Source organism: Mesoplodon bidens (assembly GCF_964165515.1).
Source record: "Mesoplodon bidens genome assembly, chromosome: 3".
In the NCBI taxonomy this organism is placed as follows: domain Eukaryota; kingdom Metazoa; phylum Chordata; class Mammalia; order Artiodactyla; family Ziphiidae; genus Mesoplodon; species Mesoplodon bidens.
Genome location: NC_138178.1, coordinates 18,738,279 through 18,760,427, shown reverse-complemented (window position 1 = coordinate 18,760,427; position 22,149 = coordinate 18,738,279). Strand labels below are relative to the sequence as shown.

Sequence of the window (22,149 nt, the reverse complement as noted above, 5' to 3'; positions counted from 1 at the left end):
ACTTTCTGAAGCAGCAGTCCTGGTGATTGTGACACACAAAGTTGGGGCTCTGTAAGTGGGGGTATTCGCCTGACTGACTGCAAGCCCCAAATGGAAGCTTCTCCTGAGAAGGGATTTGACACAAGCTCAGCCTCTGCTGCCCCGCCTCTAAACCGCAGGCATGACCTGAAATTTGGGGGCCCAGTTTAAAGGTCTTATGCCAACGACTTCCCAAGTCTCTTCGGAGCTCGAGGGCAGGAAGTCTCTCCTGTTCTGAAAGGCACAGTCATGGGAGGGTGACCTCCTCTTCTCTGACACTTCGCATCATCTCGAGTTTTAAAGGCACGAATGAATACTTTATCAGTTTGGTACCGAAGAAACTCTCTAGTTAAAATGCAAACAAAGTCTCTCTCTGTCTGTCTCTAAAATTCTTTAGGATGTGAACTGCATCTCCTAGTTGTTACCTGATAAAAGTAGACACGTTCAAGTTTTCAGTATGCTGAACAATATATCCATGTCACTTAAGATTCTATCTTTATCTGCCACTGAGCTGACTTGCTACAAGTTTGGGTCCCTCAACTACTGACACTGTGGAAAGTGTTCAGCTCCCCCCTGGGTCTGCACTGCCAGATCTGGTGCATCCAGAAGCGGTACCTCCAGAGGGAGAGAAAAGCCCCAGCAGGCACACTCTCTGCACTCGTGCGATAGGATGTGAACGATGGGGTTTGTCCCAGTTTCCTGTGGCCCGGCGACAAATCACCACAAGCTTGGTGGTTTAAATCAGTAGAAATTCTCCCACAGTTCTGGAGACCACAAGTCCAAAAGCAGTTTCCCTGAGATGGAGGTATCGGCAAGGCCAGGCTTCCTGCAGGGTCTCGAGGAGAGAATCCTTTCCTCGCTCCTTCCAGTTCTGCTGGCTGCTGGAGGGCCTTAGCTTGTGGCCACAAGCTTGAAGCAGCCACCTTCAAGTCTCTCCCCTCCATCTTCACACGGCCTTCTCTTCTGTTACGGCAATCTCCCTCTGCCTCCCTCCTTAGGGATACAAGTGATTGCATTTCGGGCCCATCAGATAATCCAGGATGACACTCCCATTTCAAGATCCTTAACTCTGCAAAGACCCTTTTCTTGCCATATAATGTAACACTTACAGGTCCCAAGGATTAGGACGTGAATACTTTTGTGGGGCCATTTTTCAGCCTAACACAGTTTCTCACTTTCACCATCCTCTTCTGCTGATGCGCAAATGTTTCCTTTTCAGTGATCTGATTCTTAAAATTACTTGATTTTACTTCATCTGTCTAAAATCTTGTTTCTCCACATTACTGACACGACCTTGAAGTGTCTCCCCTTCTGCAGTGGCGTCCAGGTTGAACGCGGGGGACGGAAGGCGCTCCTGCCCACCCCTCACTCTCGCTTCTCATCCTCGGCCCCATATTTCTGTTCCCTGGCCTCTGCCCCCAGCCACTGCAGCCTTGTTCCCTTTCCCTGTATTCCTTACTGGCACACTGACGCATGAAGATCAAAGGTGCCTTCCTTCTAAGGGACAGCAGAGTGCAGGAGGGATACCTGTGAGCTCCAACGTGCTTAGCACATCATTTTCCTTGGTCACTGGCCATTCACCTTTGAAAACCCGAACAAGCGCACCAGACTACAGTGGAGACTGCCTTTCTTTGGAGGGAATAGCGGTTTTAAGCTTGATCCTAACAGTCACGAATCCATCAGCAGTTTTAATATCAAGAAAAATAACTGACATTCAAGAGCAGCAGCTCCTGAATCTCTCAGATTTATATCCAGATAAAAAAAGATGCCTGCAAAGTTGCATCGTAAATGATGCAGGATTCATGCTACTGGTTATTTTCTTGCCACTGAAGAAACACTGCATTTTGGAAGCCCTGGACATGTGGAGAGTGACTCCATGATGATATCTCAGACCTGCAGCTTATCCAGGCTGGCTTTCTCCACAGGATCCAGGGTGCAAAAGAATAATGCAGCATTTGGGTTTTTCAAATTGAGCACAGCTGATGAACGTAGACGTTGATTCCTTCAGTGATAGAATCAGCCTCCCCCTGGGTCGTGGGAGCCGAAGAGTGAGCACACAGCATGTTCGTAGCCGCCTTGCTCTCAACGATGTTCCCCTGAGGCTTGGGCCTGACCTCGCCCATGAGATGGACAACCACCTGGTTATCAAAGCCTCCTCTACCTCAGTAGGTATCCCTTATTACAGACTTTACATCAAGATCCATTTTAATTATGAGTATGGACACATCAAAAGTGCCATCTCCTAGGTTAAAGACAAAAATATTTCTCGTGGCACCAACCTTCCTAACCCATAAACAGCCGCAGCAGTAGCTGGCTCAATGATTCAGAACACACAGAAACCAGGAATGGTTCTAGAATCGTTAGTGGCCTGACTCTAGGAATCACTCATGTGAGCTGGTGCTGTGATGACTGTCTTGTTACAGTTTCCCTAGAGTAAGTTTTTGTAGTTTCCTTTGTCTTCATGACAATCACAAAAGTTACTTGCTCTGAACTTAAGAGTTTTATCGCATTTGGAAGCTTGACCTATTTACTAATGTGAAAACTGCATCTTATCTGTTCTATCTAATCAAATGTCTGGCTTTGTAAACTGGACTAGTGGGACTCAATGCCACGTGACTATCTGTACAGTCGAGATCAACAGATCTGTGCCCAGTATAACCTGAGTAGGCCTGTTATCCCAATCACTGGCAGCGATATCCCCTTTCCAGTGCCAGAAGATTTCCACGAGAAACTGATGGGGTCAGACTGATGATAAGAACAGGTGTCTTCAATGAGGTCTCTGAGTAGGACAGGTTTGGCTTGTTTGAGAAGAGACTAATTGTGTTGTGGTCAATAAGTAGAGCAATTTCATAGAAATCTATCCTTTATAAAGCTCAGTTCTGACTTGGATTCTTTGATAAGGTAAGTTCTGACCCACAGGTAGTTGGGTTCTGCTGAACTCTGTTGAGGGTTGGGTTCTCGGGAAAGCAGACTCTCACGTTTAAAGTACAGAATGTCTGCTCAGAAGTGCCCCTGGGATCAACACCTGAGGGAGGGGAGGAGACAAGAGGATGCGGTAGAGGGAGACGTTTCTGCAGTGCAGGCCCATCCATAGCCGCGGCCACTCCATCGTGTGCTCTGGAGCTAGGATGGCCCTTCATCTGTCAGTCCCTGGATGTGGACTGGCTCAGGTGAGAGGATTCTCTGCAGCCGGGGCAACCCTTGAAGAGGCTGTGAACTGAAGGCTCTCTACCAGCAACACTGGCCCAGCAGCTGGAGCAAAGGGTCCTTCAGGGAAGGGGGATCTGGGCAGCGAGGCTCAGAATCCACCACAACTCTGTTTGCTGGACCTTTCAAGTCTGATTATCTGTTGTATGCGCCCTACCTTACCTGACCAGGTACTGTGGTTATCAGGACACACAGAAGAAAAATAAAGATGAAGCCTTAAGGTTTTTTGGGCCACGTTACCCTTTAAGAATATGCTATAAGCCATGTATACCTTTGCGTGCAAACATACGAAAATTTCTGCGTACAATTCTAAGGGGCTCACAGACCACCCCCACCACCACCCCAGCTTTCACGGACCTCAGGTTAAGAATTCCCAGTGAAGTGATCTAGCAGGGAACACATAATGGACGACGGACAAGCTTAATACAGGAAAAACGGAAACTCAGTAAAAGAGGAACTCAGTAGAAGGTAGTCCCCCCCCATTTCTTAAGGTATCTGTTCTATTCCGTTTTCTAAAATCCCCTCCAGGATTACTGTCAACCTATTTAATATACATCTCAGAAGCAAGACGATGATGTCTAATAAGCCTCAGAGGAGCCATTAAACTGTGACTGTCAAATGATGAAGCAGGCCTCAAGCAATTCTGCCAACACCAACAAGCAGGCAGGTGAAGTAGTGGAAGGGCTGCTGGTGGCATCAGCTAGAAACAGAGGCCAGCGCGATCCTGCCCAGAATCTTCTACCTTTGCCCCACATGGCTCTAAAGCTCTTTCAGCAACAAGCAAAATCACAAACGGCCCAGGCTCTCCCCCCACTCCCCACCCCCTCTTGCTTTAAGTGGCTTGGAAGTTAACAGCTAGATATTTGGCCTATTAAGAGCCTGATCCAAAAGGGTCCTTAGGAAGTAAGTATTCTCAAGAAGCTGGGGCTTGGAGAATAATATCGTTAGGCTACTGTACCACCCAAATGCACGCCACAGTCACGACTCGCATCCCGATGCCTCCATACTGTGCCTTCAGCAAGCCCTGCTCCTGTCAGCTACGGGGAGAACGAAGCTGTAGCTGGAACATCCCTGGAGAAGGCAGAATTGAACTTCCTTTGTTTTAAACTAGCAGTGCCTTTTCTGGGTATATAGTCTCCCATTTTTTTCTGCAACCAACAGCTTATACAGTTTCAATGAGGTAAACTGAAGACTTTGACTCTGGGGATAACAGCTGACAGGATTTAAGGTGAGCAAATGCAGAGTATTTTCCTTCCCTTGTTTTCTGTGAGGGTGATGAACTGTATTGTGTGTTAATCTGAGAAATTAAAAATATAAACACACACTATCTCTAGACCAGTGGTTCTCAACCAGGGACGATTCTGCTCCTCCGGGGACACCCAGCAATGTCTGGAGAAATTTCTTGGTCATCATCAACTAGGGGAGGGGCTGCCAAACATCCTACAAGACACACAACAGTCCCCGCGGCAAAGAATTATCTGGCCCTGAATGTCAGCAGAGTCAAGGCTGAGAAACCCAGTTCTAGACCACGTGAGAGGTTCTAGACCATTTCAAGTTTGGTTCAGAGGGAGCATTCCTGCCGCCCTGCCTTCCGGTGGAGTGAAAGTGTGGTCCTGATGATGGGAAAACGGTCACTGCCAGAGATTTCACGGCCTGTTCAAACTACACTGTGAGCACTTGGAAAGTCTCAGGGTAAGTGGGAGGCACCCATGAGCACGGAATCATATCCTGGAGCTGGAGGGGCACAGCAGCGGGGCGCAAACGGCTGCGGGCAGAGGCAAGCATGTGCTAAGAAGCAACATCTGACACTCGTTCTGACAGCATCCTTAAATTCCGTGCTGGCAAACCTTAGGCATGCCTTAACGTGTTATCTACAGAGAAAAGGGAATGGAATGCAAATGTTCAACACTAGGGAAATGTATGAGTACATTACGGTCTACTGGAGGTTACATCAAGAGATTACATGATGTAACAAAAAAAACTATGCAGACACTCCAGTAACATGGCAAAGAGCCTAAAAAATAATGGCAATGGGTCCTTTGGCGTTTTCCTTTAATATTAAAACATTGCAGTTGTTTTAATATTTGAAAAATTTACACATATTTGAAACATAAAAGGTGAAGACCGATAGTCAAAATGCCTTCTTTTAAGAAGATTTTTCTTTGGCACATTTCCAAGGCCACAGGAAGTCAGGCCCTGCAGCGGGTGTGGTGCCCAGAATCCAGGCTTAACTCATGACTTTATAACCATCAACCTTTGGACTAATGGCCCCGTGTGTACAATGATTACAAGTATGCATACATCCTGGTATTCTTTACTTCTGAATGAGAAAACTCAATGTGGCTTTGAAAATTCTTTCCAAAATGTTTATTTGCAGCTGAAGTTGTTCTTCCACGGATACTAAAAAGCATGGAAAAGGAAGATGCCCAGACTAGACTCCAGGGTGACCTTGGGAACACAAAGCTAGAAACTAATTACCACAAAGTGAATTCTCAGATACATGCTACTTCTTAAACAGGAGACTAAACAGTAACCTTGGGAAGGAAGGTTTGCCAAATATAAAACCAATAAAGGGAAGAAAGTAAATAACTCACCGAGAGTTATTATGATGAATATTACAGGCTCGGGCCATTAGCACCACAATAATTGGTCGAAAGGCTTTTCCTTTTCCATCAAAGTAGTATTCACACATTTCCTTAAGTTCTGTTGTAGATATGAACAGTTCCTGAAACAAAGTTTTTCTGTGTCAATACAGCATCATAACTGCATAGTCAGTGGGATTTCTTTCACAAAACCTTGATTTGATTTTAGTGTATTCATTTTAACTGAGAAATTCAACACTCAGTAGGAAACTGTTCCAACATTGCATGGCCATAAAGCTGGCTGTGTGTGGCTGGGCCACAAGCAATGCCTGGCTCGCCCCCAGGGGCCTCAGTGCTGGGGTGGGCACTGCTGCCCCCCCACGACTCCAAGAGATAGCAGGTGCGGGGAGGAAAGCACCAGATGGCCAGTGACAGCTGGAGAGAGAAAGAAACAGGGCTGGTTGCAGCTTGGAAGATGGAGGGGAGAGGACAAAGATGGGGAGTGCAGGAGCCAATGAAGCAGGAGGTCAGTGGGTATCAGGGGCTGGAAGATGAGACGTGGCCAGAGAGAAGAGCAGGGGTCAGTCTGGCTCGGCCGTTACTTAGCCACACAAGCCAAAGGTTCATAGGGTAAGTGTAAGACATGGTTTACCTGATGGCAAGGAGCTTCCAATTGAGTTGGGAAAGCAAAATTTTTTTAAATGTGAAATATTCAGTGAATAATATGGTGGTAACTTGAAGAATGCCATACATTAAGTGCATTAAAGTTCAAAGAATGGAGAGATCAGCGTGGAAGAGAAAAACTGAACATTTCATGGAGGAGATAAGCTTTGACTGGGGATTAGAGGATAAGTAGGATTTTGATTTCTGAAGAGGGGAGAGAGCCTTCCTGGTGATGGGCATGTGTGTTTACTGTATCTGTCCCTCAGGGACTTGCTGGAGAGAACCAGAGCTTATGCCCTGAGAGCAATGGGAGCTACAAATGGACCCAAAGGACCTTCAGCAGGGCTCAAGTGAACACAGTCCAGCAGGCCAGCCACTCACTCCCTCAGTTACTGACTCAGTGCCAAGGACGATAATAAACGCAGAGGTTTCAAAGATAAATAGGACAGCCCCTTGCCTACAGGCAGCTCAGAGTCTAGATGGGGGAAGGAAAACAATATTGCGGGGGGACTGCTGTCGTGGAGGTAAGTGCAGCTGCTCTGGGAGCACAATGGGGGCGTCTCTGGCTCAGGCTGAGGGTGGGAGGAGGAAAGCAAGGCTGGGGACTGAAGGCAAGACACAGATGAGACGAGGAGGGCGTGGAGGGGAAGAGGAGGGCTGCCTCGAGGATCCTCCCCGGGTTCCTGGGGGGTAACCTCCAATCAGTAGGAAAAACAAGAGAAAAAACAATCTGTAGGAAAAGGTAGAGCTTCAGATCTGCCAAGTGCGAGACAGTCATGGACATTCCAGGGAGCTGCCCAGTGAGCAAACAAAGTTTAGGAGAGAAAACTCCATCTGGACTGGAGATATCATGTGGGAGTCATAAGCATGGGAATGGGTAAACTGAAGACAGAGAGAGCACAGGAGCCGACAGAGCCCCAGGGAACGGCACCATTCACAGGGGTGGGGTGGAGGGGCCAGAGGGGAACCCAGGAAGCTGACTGAAGGATGGCCTAAGAGTCAGGAGAACGAGCAGAGTGCAGAAGCCAAGAGGTGGGTTTCATAGAGGGGGCTGTGGTGAACAGTGTCCCGTGTTCAAGGAGTCCGGGAAGACACAAACCAGCAGTGCCCACTGGATTTGGTGGAAGGAAGCAAAGGCAGTTTTAGAGGAGAGGCTGGAAAGGAAGGCACAGTGCGATGGCGGAGCAGTGGTGAAGGAATGAGAGAGAGAGAGAGGCCAAGAATACTGGAAGGTAAGGGGTAGGAGGACACGGGGTCAAGGGACGGTCCTTTACAAGACAAACAGGAGGAAGCTGGAGCACCCAACGTGGATCTGAAAGAGAATGAGGAGGGCGAGTCTGCAGATAAAGACAGGAGGGCAGGGAATCGCAGGAGGAGCTCCTAGGGCCCCGAGGAGGCAAAGGGGATGGGACTTAACCAGAGGTCCAGGGATGAAGCTGGAAAGGAGGGAACCCTGACTTCACTGAGGTAGGAGGGGAGGAGGCCGGCACGCAGCAGTGTGGGCTGCAAACGGCCCGGAGCAGGCGTGCAGGGAGTTCCTCCTTCACGGCCTCTGCTTGGTCCACTGGACAGGAAGTGGTGAAAACAGGAGAGTCGGGTGGGGGCTGCAGGGGGAAAGTGCAGAACCTTGAAACGGGAAGGAAGCTGACCAGGGGCACGTGAACATTTCTGGGCAGCATCTGAGAATCCACGTGAGGCTGGGGGCCACTGAAAATCCTGGGAAAAGAATGCTTCGCGAAGAAAGCCCTAGTTGGGTCAGCCTGGCGCTGATATTCAGAACTGGACAGGAAGACAGTAGCAGGAGTCACTGGTGGCTTCATAGCCTCACCAGGCCTGGAGCACGTGATGGATTTGGCAAGGAAAGGTTAGATGACTCCTTGGACATGTACGTGCTGCCTGTACCTTTTTTCTTTCAGTTTCCCAATTCTGCCATCACCCCCCTCTGGATAGTAACTTGCATTGCATCCTCCATGATGCCCCACACTTGTTGCTCAAGAAACATTTGAAACATGACATTTGGGAATCAATTCTGCAACAGCACGGCACACATGTGAAAACCTGCACTGTTTGCTCATAATTCTAAGAAATCAACATTACTTTACAGCATCGTCAAAAATATCTTACCTTCCTAATGTCCTCGTACAGACCTTTCAAGTCTCTCCAGCCAAGGTTAAAAGGATCAGTGTATTTCTCACCGCTCCGTGTTTTACTACAGCAGCACATTGCTGGTGTCATGTGATGGAACCTGGAGAGGCAGAAATGCACACAGTGGAAGACTGAGTGTTACTTTACTGAGATAACTTCACTTTTAAGTAAGAATTATACAGACCTATGCATATATATACAGCAGAGTATGATGATGGAAAATTTAAGCCCAGATACTTGCTGGAAATTAAGCATGAATACAAAAAGGTCATTATAATTTAGAAAAACATAACAGAATTCTGATCTTGCTCAACAATACATCAATTTTTATAACCAGGACCCTGGAAACCCACAAAATCAAAGAAATATAAACCATGTTCATTGTGTTCTGAGTTTAAATTTTATACAGTTGGGCCTCCATACCTATGGGTTCCACATCCGCGGATTCAACCAACCTCGAATTGAAAAAAAAAATTTATATATATAGAAAAATATATTTATATATATAAATATATAAACTCATAAAATTCCAGAAAGTTTCAAAAAACAAAATTTGAATTTGCCATGCTTGGTAACTATTTACACAGCATTTACATTTTATTTACAACAATTTGCACAGCATTTACGTTGTATTAGGTATTATAACTCACCTAGAGATGATTTAAAGTATATGGGATGAGGGGCTTCCCTGGTGGCGCAGTGGTTAACAATCTGCCTGCCAATGCAGGGGACACAGGTTTGAGCCCTGGTCCAGGAAGATCCCACATGCCGCGGAGCAACTAAGCCTGCAAGCCTGTGCTCTAGAGCCTGTGGGCCACAACTACTGAGCCCATGTGCCACAACTACTGAAGCCCTTGTGCCTAGAGCTTGTGCTCCGCAACAAGAGAAGTCACCACAATAAGAAGCCCGTGCACTGCAACGAGGAGTAGCCCCCTCTCCCCTCAGCTACAGAAAGCCAGCACACGGCAACAAAAACCCAACGCAGCCAAAAATAAAAACAAACAAACAAATAAATAAATAAATTTAAAGTATATGGGATGGGGACTTCCCTGGTGGTGCAGTGGTTAAGAATCCGCCTGCCAATGCAGGGGACACAGGTTTGATCCCTGGTCCAGGAAGATCTCACATGCTGCGGAGCAACTAAGCCCATGCGCCACAACTACTGAGCCTGCCCTCTAGAGCCCGTGAGCCACAACCACTGAGCCCACGTGCCACAACTACTGAAGCCCGCATGCCTAGAGCCCATGCTCCGCAACGAGACACCACCGCAATGAGAAGCACACGCACCACAACGAAGAGTAGCCCCCCTGATCGCTGCAACTAGAGAAAGCCCGCACGCAGCAACAAAGACCCAACGCAGCCATAAATAAATAAATGTTCCTTAAAAAAAAAATAAAAATAAAGTATATGGGATGATGTGTGTAGGTTGTATGCAAATATTATAGGACTTGAGCATCCCCAATTTTGGTATCTGAGGTGGGGGGGTGGCTAGAACCAATTCCCCTCCACCATACCAAGGGACAACTGTATTGCCATTTTTTCAAAAGGCAGAGATCACATAGAGCAGATACTGTGGCACTTAAACAGCATATCCAATTTGTTGGACTAGCCTACCACAATTTAAAATAGAAATCTACTGGCAGTATGGCTAATAATTTTAGTTGCAATACGGATTATAAACTTACCGTGACATACTATACATATTTGGAAAGGCAGATGTTAAACTCTTCACAAGATTAAAATAGGACATCTATAAAATAAAAGTATTAAGAAACTTGTAAGAATATTTGTGAAAAACTTGTTTATAACACTAGATAAATTAAAACTCCCATAATTTATAATAAAAGTAACCTTTAGCTTTTAGTTGTCCATTTAGACTGCAGACTTTAGAAAAAATAACAAAAAGTTTTCTTTCCTTATTACAGAAGCAATTTTCGTCATTAAAGAAAATATAAATATGAAAAAAGCAGAAAATAAAAAACATCTATAATCTATCCCTTCCCCCAAAGACTGCTCCATATTCACATCTATCTTTCTAGATCTGAAATTCCCTTCCATTTAGCTAAGAGTGGGCAGAGAATAGTAAGGATTAGTGTGGTTTACACGCTTTTAAAGTCTTAACTTGGTTTAAAACAAAGAATAACCAATATCCCAAAAGCATCTCCCCAGACAGTGAAAAAGAAAGGATTTCAATGTTAAGGAAGAAATTTACAGTTACACAAACACTGCCTATTTCAAGCCACTGTTCCTGAATATACTTGGAAATGGTACTTCTTGAAAAGTAATGTCAACAAACAAGCAAGCTCAGCAGCACATTTAGATAATATTAATGAGAGAACAAGAACAACAAGAAACGACTTCTAAAGGATTCAGAGGTGGTGCCGACAAATAGTTCCAAGAATTACTGTGCACAGGAGTGGGGACCCATAGATACAGCAGCTAACTTGAAGAATTCAGGGACACAGGCATTTCAAAAATTACTAATTTACTAATCTGATGTGTGAGGGGCTCTTACAGAATACTTGAAGAAAATATCTTGACAAATGATGGATTTAGCAGTAGAAAAAGAAAACTAAGGTAATAAAGCCTTACAATGTGCTTTCATACTATTTGACTCTCACAACTACTTGTTTTTATACAGCCGGGGAACTTGAAATTCAGAAAGGTCTGAAAAACTGGTAATACAGGTATGTTTACAATATATCAAAAGAAAAAAGCACCTACAGCACTGTGTGCATTATGTGATTCCACTAAAAATGTGTACACCCACACAAATAAAATCCACAGAAAACAGGGTTTAGAAGCATATAAACCAGACTATTAAAAAGAGTTATTTTGGGCTTCCCTGGTGGCGCAGTGGTTGAGAGTCCGCCTGCCGATGCGGGGTACACGGGTTCGTGCCCCGGTCCGGGAAGATCCCACGTGACGCGGAGCGGCTGGGCCCGTGAGCCATGGCCGCTGAGCCTGCGCGTCCGGAGCCTGTGCTCCGCAACGGGAGAGGCCACAGCGGTGAGAGGCCCGCGTACCGCAAAAAAAAAAAAAAAAAAAGTTATTTTGGAATAAATAGGATCGTGCGAGTTTTTTGCTTTATTCTTTTAAAATTCATATTTTCTGTATTTTCTTTAGTGAACACACCCTGCTTTAGACATATTAAAATGACAATAAAGGTTGACTTTGCCAGGCAGGAAGTGGACAAAGAAGGCGATCCTGAGTTCTATTTTCACCATAGCATTATATATTCATTAAACCAGTAAGGACATTTATGACACCCCAGGCATTACAATGTCCTAAGGAAAAAAAGTGATAATCCTTTCATTTTACCATTACACGACACTTAACCTACTTTTGTCAGCCTTCATGTGTAAATGATTTACACGAATTTAGGATTTATTATAATGCTTATTCGATCTGAGACCTAACCTCTAACTTGGGGTGAAGAGTTAAAATTACACAGCTAATACAGAGCACTCTTAACCACTGGGCAGTGCAACAGCATAGCTTGTTGAAAGCCTGGAAGGTGGATCTTGGCTCAGATCCCAACATTTCCCGGTAGTTACCTTGAGACAGCTTTCTGGTAATATCTACTCACAGAGATGCTAAGATTAATTTAGAGATCATATGTAAAGCTCTTAGCTGTGTACATTTAATATGATATGTACTCAACCAAGCTTTCTTCTGCTTTAAGAGTACCTTCGGGCGGGCTTCCCTGGTGGCGCAGTGGTTGGGAGCCGATGCAGGGGACACGGGTTCGTGCCCCGGTCCGGGAAGAACCCACATGCCGCGGAGCGGCTAGGCCTGTGATTCATGGCTGCTGAGCCTGCGCGTCCGGACCGCAACAGGAGAGGCCACAACAGTGAGAGGCCACAACAGTGAGAGGCCCGCGTACCGCAAAGAAAAAAAAGGAGTACCTTCGGGCAATGTTTCCCAAAGTGAGGTTAGAGGTGCTCAGGAGAACAGGAAAGTATTCAAAGGGAGTGGTGTAACCGGAGCCACTTAGTGTGCCACTACTAGCACAGGCAACAACCATCTCCCAATTCCGATTCTGTGTCTTTCCATCACATATTCTCCCTGAAAGCCAACCTTGCCTCTCATGAAGTTACTTTTTTTAAAAAAGAGAAAATGCTGAGTAAGAATCAAGACATACTGACAAGTGATTTGGCACAATCAGATACACACTGGTTTCTGTCCTATTCCAAGACGTTTGAATACTACCAATGAAGAAGCTGAGAGAACATACAAACATCAGGAAAAGTGGAGCTGTGCTGGGAGAAACGGGCGTGGCTTTATTGTTGTTGCTCTTTGTCCCCAAGGACTATCAGGCCCTAACAGACATGAACTAGCCACAACACACCCTCCTGAGGCAGACACCAGAAGGCTCACGTATTTACAGTGAAAAATACCACTGACACGAATCAGAAATACACGGTACTGGCATTACCAGCAAGGCTCCTCCTTGTGGTCATTAAGGCAGAAATGGAAGACATCCAGCATACTTTCTCCAGGAAAGCACCCTTTCTGTGGCTAAGATAATTGTTTAATGGGCATGGAATTTAAAAAAATAAATAAATAAGGAGCATCAAAGAAAAGAAGTATCAGTGGCATCAGTGGTGGGTGCATCCATCTCTCCAAATAACATCCTCATCTGCGGTACTGGAAATATTTGTAGGCTGGCTAGGACAGTACTGAAATGGATCCCAGCAGACTCTCTTTTTCCCATATTCTCTCTTTACTGTCTAATACATAGACTGGCCCAGCTGCCATTCTCTCTCCAAATGTCTATTTTGGATAAGCTGTGATTATGTATGCATATGTATCCCAAAGTAGACATTTAGAAATAACTACATATTTCATATTGGGAAATGGTCTTTGATGGATACGGAAGTGCACCAAATCTGACTGAAACGGGAATAGTCCTAAATTCAAATAAACTTAAAAAAAAAAAAGAGCCTTGAGGATGAGAGGAGAACACATACAATTACTATGCGACCGGAGAAGTCTCGAAAAGGACAGTGAGTCCACAGACCTTGCGTGGTTATGCTTACCAGTACGAGCCTAGCCTGTGGTACGCTAAGAATTAATCACTACAAAGCGAGGCAAAGGACTCACAGAGCCACAGAAACTTGTCAATACACAGGAGCTAAACTGACCGGAAAGGGAGAAAAATGAGATGGAGTCCAAAGGCAGCAGTGGACAGCGTCAGGGAGTCATGGTTAGTGCTCAGATTCTGACTCTGCTTCAAGAAGTCATAGGTCGATTTAAAAATCAAGGTTTCTCCACTTGGGACATACTCAGGCCTCTTCTCCTTCCAGCCTGTCCTGGTGTGCCCTCCCTCCGAAGCAACTACCACAGGACTGAACTCCGGTCCACTCTAAGCATCAGCCCTGCGTTCTCCACGAGACTTTTCCGCCTATTCCGAGGCTACCCGGACCCTCCGTATCTCTGAGAGCTCAGAGCACCTTTTGCTCTAGAATCCCAATTAAGTTCTGTTGCCCCCGAAGCCCTGGCTGTAACTCGAGAGGAAACACCTGCAGACGCTCTCCACGCTTTACGCATACCCCAGAAGACCACTGGGCCACACCTGCGTTTCCCCGGGACCTGGCTCCTCACCGCCCCTTCCCCACACCCGAGACGCTCCCCTGTCCCCAGGACACAGCTCTGCAGCCCAGCGCGGGGCGCCCACCCCTCGGCTCTGTCCCGTCCTCGGTGCCCCGCCAGCCCTGGGTCGCGTCCCAGCGCAGCCCCGCGGCCCCCGCCCGCCGCTCATGCAGCTCGCCCTCATTCATTCTGCGGCGCCGCTGTCATTGGCCCGGTGACCTCTGAGCCCGGCCACGGCGCGCGCTTCCCGGCCTCACCTGTGCGCGGGCGGCGGCGGCGGCGGCGGCGGCGGCGGCGCGCAGCCCGGACAGCCCCGCGCGGCCGGGGGAGCCGGGCCCGGGGCTCCGCGCCGCTGGCCTCCAGGAACAGCCGTGCCGCCACCGCCACCAGCACGAAGCCATGGTCCGCGTCTGAAAGTCGCGGCAGAGCTGCAGCTCCGCCTCTGGCCCAGCGGCCCCTCCTGCCGCGACCCGGAGCCGGAAGTCCGGCAGCGGAAGAGCGTCTGCCTCCCCAGCCCCGCCCCTTCTCGCTCGTCCCGAGGGTGCTTCCCGCCTGGGAGGAGGAAGCGTGGCCGCAGGGGGCTGAGCGACCGTGGGGCGGCTGGACGCCCTCGTAGCCCCACCCGCCCACCCGCCGCTGGCTCGGGAGAAACCACCTTGATCTTCCTCCTGGGGAGCGGCTTCCCCCGACCCCGCCCAGCCGGTGCCTCCAGCAGTCTCCGCAAAAATGCACCCGTGTTAGACCGACTGTCATCTAGAAATGGCACAGGGCGTCCGACGAACAATCAAGAACTTTCCTTCTGCGTATTTAGGCAGAAGTAGGACGCGAAGCATCGGGTTCCCGTTTTGCTGCCTAATCCGGAGGCTCCAGTTTCCGCGGCTGCTTCTCTTGGGTGTTACCTGCCACGCCGTCGTCTGCTCCTTATGGCGACCTGGCCTTGAAGGAAGTGCCAGCCTTTTGCATCTTTACAGTAACAAGTCACACCCCGAGCAGGGCTATTGTGAAAGAGAAGTTAGATTAGCCTCGTCTCTCGACTTCTGGACGCTCTCCTCTGAAAACCTTATAGGTATATTGTGGCCTGGTTTGGCAATCTTGCTCACATCTGGATATGTGAGTCCCGCTCGTGGGTGTACTGAGCTGTGCGAAGTTGTTTAATATTTGGTAATGTTGAACCTACTCGTAAGCAGCCCAGGGAATACTGGAGAATGGACAGGATTAATGCCCGATAAGGGTTAGAAAGACCTTTCCTTAATTCTGTGGCCAGATCTACTCTTCTCATGGTAATGAGAGGGTGTCTTTCTAAGAGAAGTCGTGATATAATTAATCATTCAGTACATGCGTACAAACGCACAAAGCCTATCAGAGAAAGTGTAAGCATTGAGGATACAGAAATAGAAGAAACTTAACTCTGTCCTCAAAAAAGTCACTCTTAGGAGAAAACAGACCAGCAAACAGGCAACTGTGATTCTCTGATATTTTTTCTTGTTCTTCTGACTCATGCATTTTGCATTAAAGAATGCAAGTACCCGTATAGCTGAGCACATTTTTCATTTATCTTCAAATTTTTTTAACTGAATAAAAGCATATAATAAAGAAGTTTTAAAAAATGTCAGTTTTGTTGAGGTTTTTTTCCCCCAATTTTGAAGAATATTATATAAAAGATGTCAGGTGCTTTACAAATTAAGGTTGTTAATATGCACCTGTGGCTTAACTTGATCTAGGTTTATGTACTAACTATCCACAGGTGGAGTTGGCCAAAATAGAGTGTTGCAGTAAACACTTGTACTTGCAACAATCCTGTGACTTAGAATATTTTCATTTGCCCTTTTTTTATAGGTAGAGAAACATATATAGGAATTCAGTGTCTTGCCCAAGCTCACATAGTTGATAGAGAGAGCACTACACAATTCTGTTATGCCATTTTCATTTAGAAACTGTTTACCCAGATTAAAACAATAACCTGGCTCTTAAAAAGATGTAATTTGGCAAAGCTACGTAGGGAAGGCAGATGAAATTTGTGAAGGCCTCCACCATTATAGTGTAGCTAAACTTCCCATGAACAAATAACCCACCAACAGGACATGCAGAATACAAAGTAGTTCCTTTGACCCAACTAGGCCAAGCATGAGTCTAGAAAGTTAAAACATTGTCTAAGCTGTGCAAGTAATTGCCAAAGAACAGACTCCTCTTGTGCACAGTCTAGAAATGGCTTGGGCCTTTTTGACTGCACTTATACAAATGAAACAACTAGTAACACTGATAAAAATGGAATAAGTGTACAGTTGAAACATTTTCAAAGTTATTTTGATATTGGAGAATTGGCTACACTCGAAGACATTTCCATAATGATGATACTGTTCAAAACATTAGGTAGGACTAGGTTTTACAGCCGAGAGATTATATACAAAATATAACCATATATTGTTTCATAGTACTGCATAGAAACATCTCATCCTGATGTTATTAGATAACTGATAAATGAATTATCAATGTAACTCTGGTAAGAACATTGATTGAGAGAAGAGTTGCACCGAAAGGTTAGCAATTTTTGTGCATTTCATATTCTTAGACCAAACTGAATTCTGAAGACTTGAAATAATACCCTTATTTCTATTACCGATTTCTCTGAAATGTTAAGATAACGGGTTAACATGCATTTGGAATTTTCTCTGGGGTCTTAGTCTATGACTGATTAGTTCACTAAATGTAACAAGGGTGAGGACTGGGTACCTCTGAAGCAATTAGTCTTTTTTGTTCCATGGCCAGTGATCACAGGTGTTAGCTGTTCAGCTACTTTGCCAAAATGTGAGTCAATCAGTACAAAAAACTACGTATTAGTGAAACATTATATACTGCCCATGCTCTACTAAAATTTTAGAGCATCATAAAAGATAATGCATTAATTATATAATTTAGTCTATTTCCACACAGAGGCTCTCCTAAAAGAGAAGAAAATACACTATTGGACCATCTACCCCTAATCATAGTCAGGTTTTCTTGATGGATACTAAAATCTGTTTTTTGGTTGACTGCCCGTTTGTTCCCCCATGATGCTGCCTTATTCACCATGTACTTAGGGGAAAGTGTGAAGAGCTAAATCTGACCCACATTTGCCTGTTTTTTACTCATATGGAGAAGATACAAGAATTCTCTTGTTTCTATTATAACTGACATTTAGTTCACCTAGGCTTGTGTGGAATAAATAGGAGTTATTCCAAACAATTGAACAAATTGACCTGATGCTACCTTTCTCCACTGATTCAAAATATTGTTTTCATTATATAGGGAATTCTTACATTACTTTGGACTGTTTCTGTGCTTTTTATGGAGTCCCATTGATTTTTGCATCTATTTGGGGGATAGCAATATTTTTAGTTATTTTTACAGTTTTTAAAATGATAAGGAAGCTCCCATTTCTGTTATTTAAAAAAGTATTTTCTCAGATTTACACTTTCTTTCTTCAAAAAAACATCCTACTACGATTTTTGACTGGATTTCCATTATGTTTAGTAAATAATTTGATTGGATTTTGATTGGATTTCCATTATGTTGAGTAAATAATTTGGTGACAGTGACATCCTGATGATATCTCTATCCAGAAACATAGGTTTTTGTGTCCTTTGTTTTAGTAATACACCTATCCTCTTCTATTTTTTGTTTTAATTTGTTTGGATTAGGAAAACATTAAGATTTTAAGAATTGTACTTAAAAGTAAACATTTTCTGAGTATCTAAAGCATACCCAAAGCTCTCTTTTTTCCTCTACAGCTTTTTAAATAAAGTACATGGGCTTTAGTGCATGGACTTCATGAAACATAGTTTATCTCTTTAGAGGCAGTTTTTAGAATTCTAGCCCTGTGAACAGGCATGTATCAAATGTTTTGAAGTTTCTGATGGGATTGGAAGCAGTTTTGTACATTTAGTAAAACATCTGTTGCCTGGTTTAGAGTTATTTATGTATGTATCTGTTTCCTTCAATTAATTATGATTTTTCTGAAGGGCAGAAAGAATGTGATTAAGTGCCAAATATTTTTTTGGTTGGATCTACTGGATTGGCCAGTACTGTAATTCTGATACTGTAATACAGCTCACCTCATTTTATTCCTATATTCTTATTTATAAATACATTGCACATCCCATTGGTCTCCCATAAGTGAAAATCTTTGAAGACAGGGTATGTGTCTTGTTTTAAACTTTTTTCGTCTCCCATCTTCTTGGACAGTTTAATATACTGTAATATATGAATACTGAATAGATATGGTTGAAAATAAGTCTTTAAATAACAAAGTATGAACAAAATAGTAGTTTAAGTTGAGTTTCTTAAAGAACTGTAGGCTTTCTAAGGACTATTAATGCTGAATATGCAACAAATGAGAACACTAAGAAGGGCTGTCTTTTTTTTTTTATCAACTGTGTTGCCAATTGATCCTGTTAAAGAAAATTATGTGCGTAAAGTGAAAAACTGTGTTTTTTCAATTGCCTTCCCCACTCCTTTCAAATCAAGAGTACATCTTGTAGCAGTTTCAAAGGTTAGGCTTTACTTTTTCATAACAGTTAAGTCACTATAACTTTTGTCTAAATTAGTAATATTTTTTTCAGAGTTAAATTGTTAATCTATTGATAAATGATTATCTTGGTGTTTAAAATTTATAACTTGGAGAATGTCATTCTTAGAAGTCACTTTTTGATACTTATTCCTGGAGCCTAGTACTCAGTTTCATTTTAAAGTTATCTTACAAGGAAAACACACTTTTGTGGAAAAAAGGGGTAAATGAGTTAAATTCTTAGAAAGGGGCTCCAATAACAAATTCTAAATTATTCTCTCATGATATAGATGAATTTGGGATAACAATAGGACATTTACTTTTTTCTAGTTCCTTTAAAGAATATGTACTAGGAAGAATATTATTTTACCATGCATAATAAGAAAGCCATAACAATTTTAGAACTATCTAATAGACCTAATTTTCCCAAGTAGCATAAATAATCCTAGAAAGTATGGTACATCTCTTCTGAGAAAATATTAATGTAATTTTGGAAGAAGTTTATTCTTTTAATTTTCTTTTTTCCATAAAGTTTATTTTCTCAAAAACTATTAAAGGATTAAGTTTGTAAGAAGATTTTTCTTTTCCTGCCTCAGCAAGTGCTAGAAGATATTTTGGACCTTGATGTATCTGTCTCAGAAACAGATGATTTTATCCAGCTTGTAAGTGGCGAAAAGATAGTACTTGGATCCATTCCATTGGCTCACAGATATGGGGGCCACCAGGTAAGAGTATCACCAATATCACTTCCTTATGCAAATATAAACAGCTGGTAGAAATGCTATCCTACTGAAGAAGTTATTTTGCATTAATTTCTAATATTTAGTGTATTGAGACTTCAGGAAGATGTTTCTAAAAGAATATGTCATATATAGATTAGCTGATGTGATTTCTTGTGATAAAGCTAGGGCGTAAGTTTCTCTAATGGAATTGAGAAAACTGGGGCAGCACAATATAACATTTTTGTGATTATCGCTAGAGAACTCATTCAGTGGAGTTTTGGCAAGAGATTTAGGCAAAGTCAGGCCGCACAATGAGTCAATATAAAAGCCTCAGAAGGGCAAATAGAATATAATTTTGCCAGGATAGCTGTAGAACATTTTTAGAACTGCTAGAAATTAAGTCAGGATTCATTGGGGATGTTATACATGCTGAAGCAATTAAGAAGGCACCTTCTAGAAATACAGCAAGATGTTGAAGCAAGTTCAATGTGTGGAATCTGATTTAAAAAAAAGGAAACACAGAACCAATTGTTGAAATTGCTGTGACTTTCTTGTGAGTTAAAGATTAATTGATTAAGAGAATAGAGTGATGTTTAACTTAGCAAGTAATTGTTTTTTTGTTTATTTGTTTTTATTTCTGCTTTATAACAAAGTGAATCAGTCATACATAAAAGTGAATCAGTCATACATAAGTAATTGTTGGTAATAATAATAATTACCATCTTTTGAGCACTTGGGTGTGTTGGACACAGTGCGAGGCATTTTGCATATATTAACATTCATTCTTACAACAATCTGGCAAGGGTTTTCCCATTTTACAGAAGTGAAAGGTCAGTCTCAGTGAGATTAAGTAACTCAAATTTCCACAGCTAGTAAGTGGCACAGCTGGGAGCTGAACAACCACAAACAAATTTTAACAGAAAAGTTTGGAAACAGTTAATCATGTACATTCAAAAGCAATTTTTTCAGGTACAGTACGCTCCTGATTTTATATTGTATGCGTATAGTATAGGCAAATTTTCTACTAATAAATCATTCCTAGTTCCTATTCTGGAATTAAATAGATCAGTTCTCAGTATTCTACACCTAACAAGCTTGAGCTCAGCTATAAGATGATGAAGAAATTAATTATATGTCTTAAATTTACGTTTTTTAAATGAATTTCAGTTATGTCTTATGGATTGAATTTTACTTTCACCTTTATTCAGGTTGTTGATTGTTATAATCTTAAAAATGCGCTATTCCATTTTCAATTTTGACAAAGTAACTTTGATTATAACTTACAGTAAAAGCTTTAAAGGTTAATAAACATGAATAATTTTCCCTTTTAGTTTGGGATATGGGCAGATCAGCTCGGGGATGGAAGAGCCCATCTTATTGGAACTTACATGAACAGGTACTACATGTTTTCTTGAATAATAGCTTTTCTGCTAAATATTAACACAAATCTGCTAATATTTAGGTTTTTTTTTTTAAGGCAGGGTGAAAAGTGGGAGCTCCAATTAAAAGGCTCAGGAAAAACCCCATACTCCCGGTACTTCTTTTTTTTTTTTTTTTTAGTCATCTAAGTAAAAATTGATGTTATCTTAATTATAACTGGAAATCTTTTTTATCACATTACCCACAGAAATGGCGACGGCAGAGCTGTGCTTCGTTCCTCCATGAGAGAATTTTTGTGTAGCGAGGCTATGTACTATCTCAGAATTCCCACTAGCAGAGCTGCAAGGTAATTCCTCTTCCCTTGAAGCTAACTTTCAGGACCGCATCATGTTATCTCCAGAAATGTGTCAGTCAAGTGAGCAGATAAACCAATAGCATGATTTCTCATCGTTCCTTATAGTTTTAGTTACTTCTTGATAGCTTGCTAGCAGTTAAAGTACACTATAACTTCGTTTGATTCTCTTACCTTTCAGTCTGGTTGTAAGTGATGATGCAGTATGGAGAGATCAGTTCTACAATGGAAACGTTGTGAAAGAACGAGGTAATAACAGTTCTTAGAACACTTACATAAAATTAGACTAAGTTCTTCAGGAACAACAGAAACTGGGCATCTTTGCAGTCTTCGTAAAACATGACCTGTGGATCTTCATGATGTAATTTCAGTGTTAGGATATTATAATAGAATATCCTTTCCCACACCCTTACATCACTAATCCATCCTTTTCTAACAACAAACTTCTGGGAAGTTAACCTGGGAAGTTTATGAACAGCCAGCAAAACATTACAAAGCCAGTGCATGAACATTCATATACTTCCTTCCCAGGAGACCCCCTCAGTCCTTACCTCAGATCCTGATGCTCTTACTTCATGTTTACTTCCAATAAGTTCGGTTAACTTTTCCTTCAGCTTTTAGGAGGTCAGAAATAAATTAGAAAGGGGATGAGAAAGTGCCACAGAGCTGTGAAAAAGGAAGAGCGAGAGAAACTTGACTGAATCTCTGGAGAGGCAGGAGACCTGAAAATCAATAATAAACATATTTAACTACTTAAAATGCAGAGCTATTGAGAACCCCTGACGGCCCTACTTGCTTTATTGGGCCCCTTGGACATCACTGTGTTACGGGCCAGTGTTTTAACTGATGTTTATAGTGATTCACCAAGAGAACATTTTATGTTCTTCATACTTTGGGAAAAATATGTTTTGATAAGGTTTTCATAATAATCCCCCTAGAGTA

At 43.2% G+C, this 22,149-nt stretch overlaps 2 protein-coding genes across 3 annotated transcripts in view; one reads left to right on the top strand and one right to left on the bottom strand.

The window, feature by feature from the left end:
* PDSS1 (decaprenyl diphosphate synthase subunit 1) overlaps window positions 1–14,682 on the bottom strand; it is a 46,658-nt gene extending 31,976 nt beyond the window's left edge. Inside the window, exons 1-4 of the mRNA XM_081228738.1 lie at window positions 14,468–14,682; window positions 10,301–10,365; window positions 8,595–8,715; window positions 5,820–5,950 (exon numbers count right to left, since the gene is read on the bottom strand). Coding sequence (XP_081084864.1) covers window positions 5,820–5,950; window positions 8,595–8,715; window positions 10,301–10,365; window positions 14,468–14,611 — 461 coding nt within the window. The 5' untranslated portion in view covers window positions 14,612–14,682. The remainder of the gene's footprint in view (window positions 1–5,819; window positions 5,951–8,594; window positions 8,716–10,300; window positions 10,366–14,467) is intronic.
* Window positions 14,683–14,747: 65 nt separating this feature from the next.
* LOC308614362 (protein adenylyltransferase SelO-like) overlaps window positions 14,748–22,149 on the top strand; it is a 29,293-nt gene continuing 21,891 nt past the window's right edge. For both annotated transcript variants that reach the window (XM_081228713.1, XM_081228714.1), the window contains exons 1-7: window positions 14,748–15,276; window positions 18,620–18,738; window positions 19,350–19,478; window positions 20,807–20,871; window positions 20,953–21,009; window positions 21,103–21,201; window positions 21,389–21,456. In XM_081228713.1, the coding sequence (XP_081084839.1) occupies window positions 14,970–15,276; window positions 18,620–18,738; window positions 19,350–19,478; window positions 20,807–20,871; window positions 20,953–21,009; window positions 21,103–21,201; window positions 21,389–21,456 (844 nt within the window). In that variant the 5' untranslated portion in view covers window positions 14,748–14,969. The remainder of the gene's footprint in view (window positions 15,277–18,619; window positions 18,739–19,349; window positions 19,479–20,806; window positions 20,872–20,952; window positions 21,010–21,102; window positions 21,202–21,388; window positions 21,457–22,149) is intronic.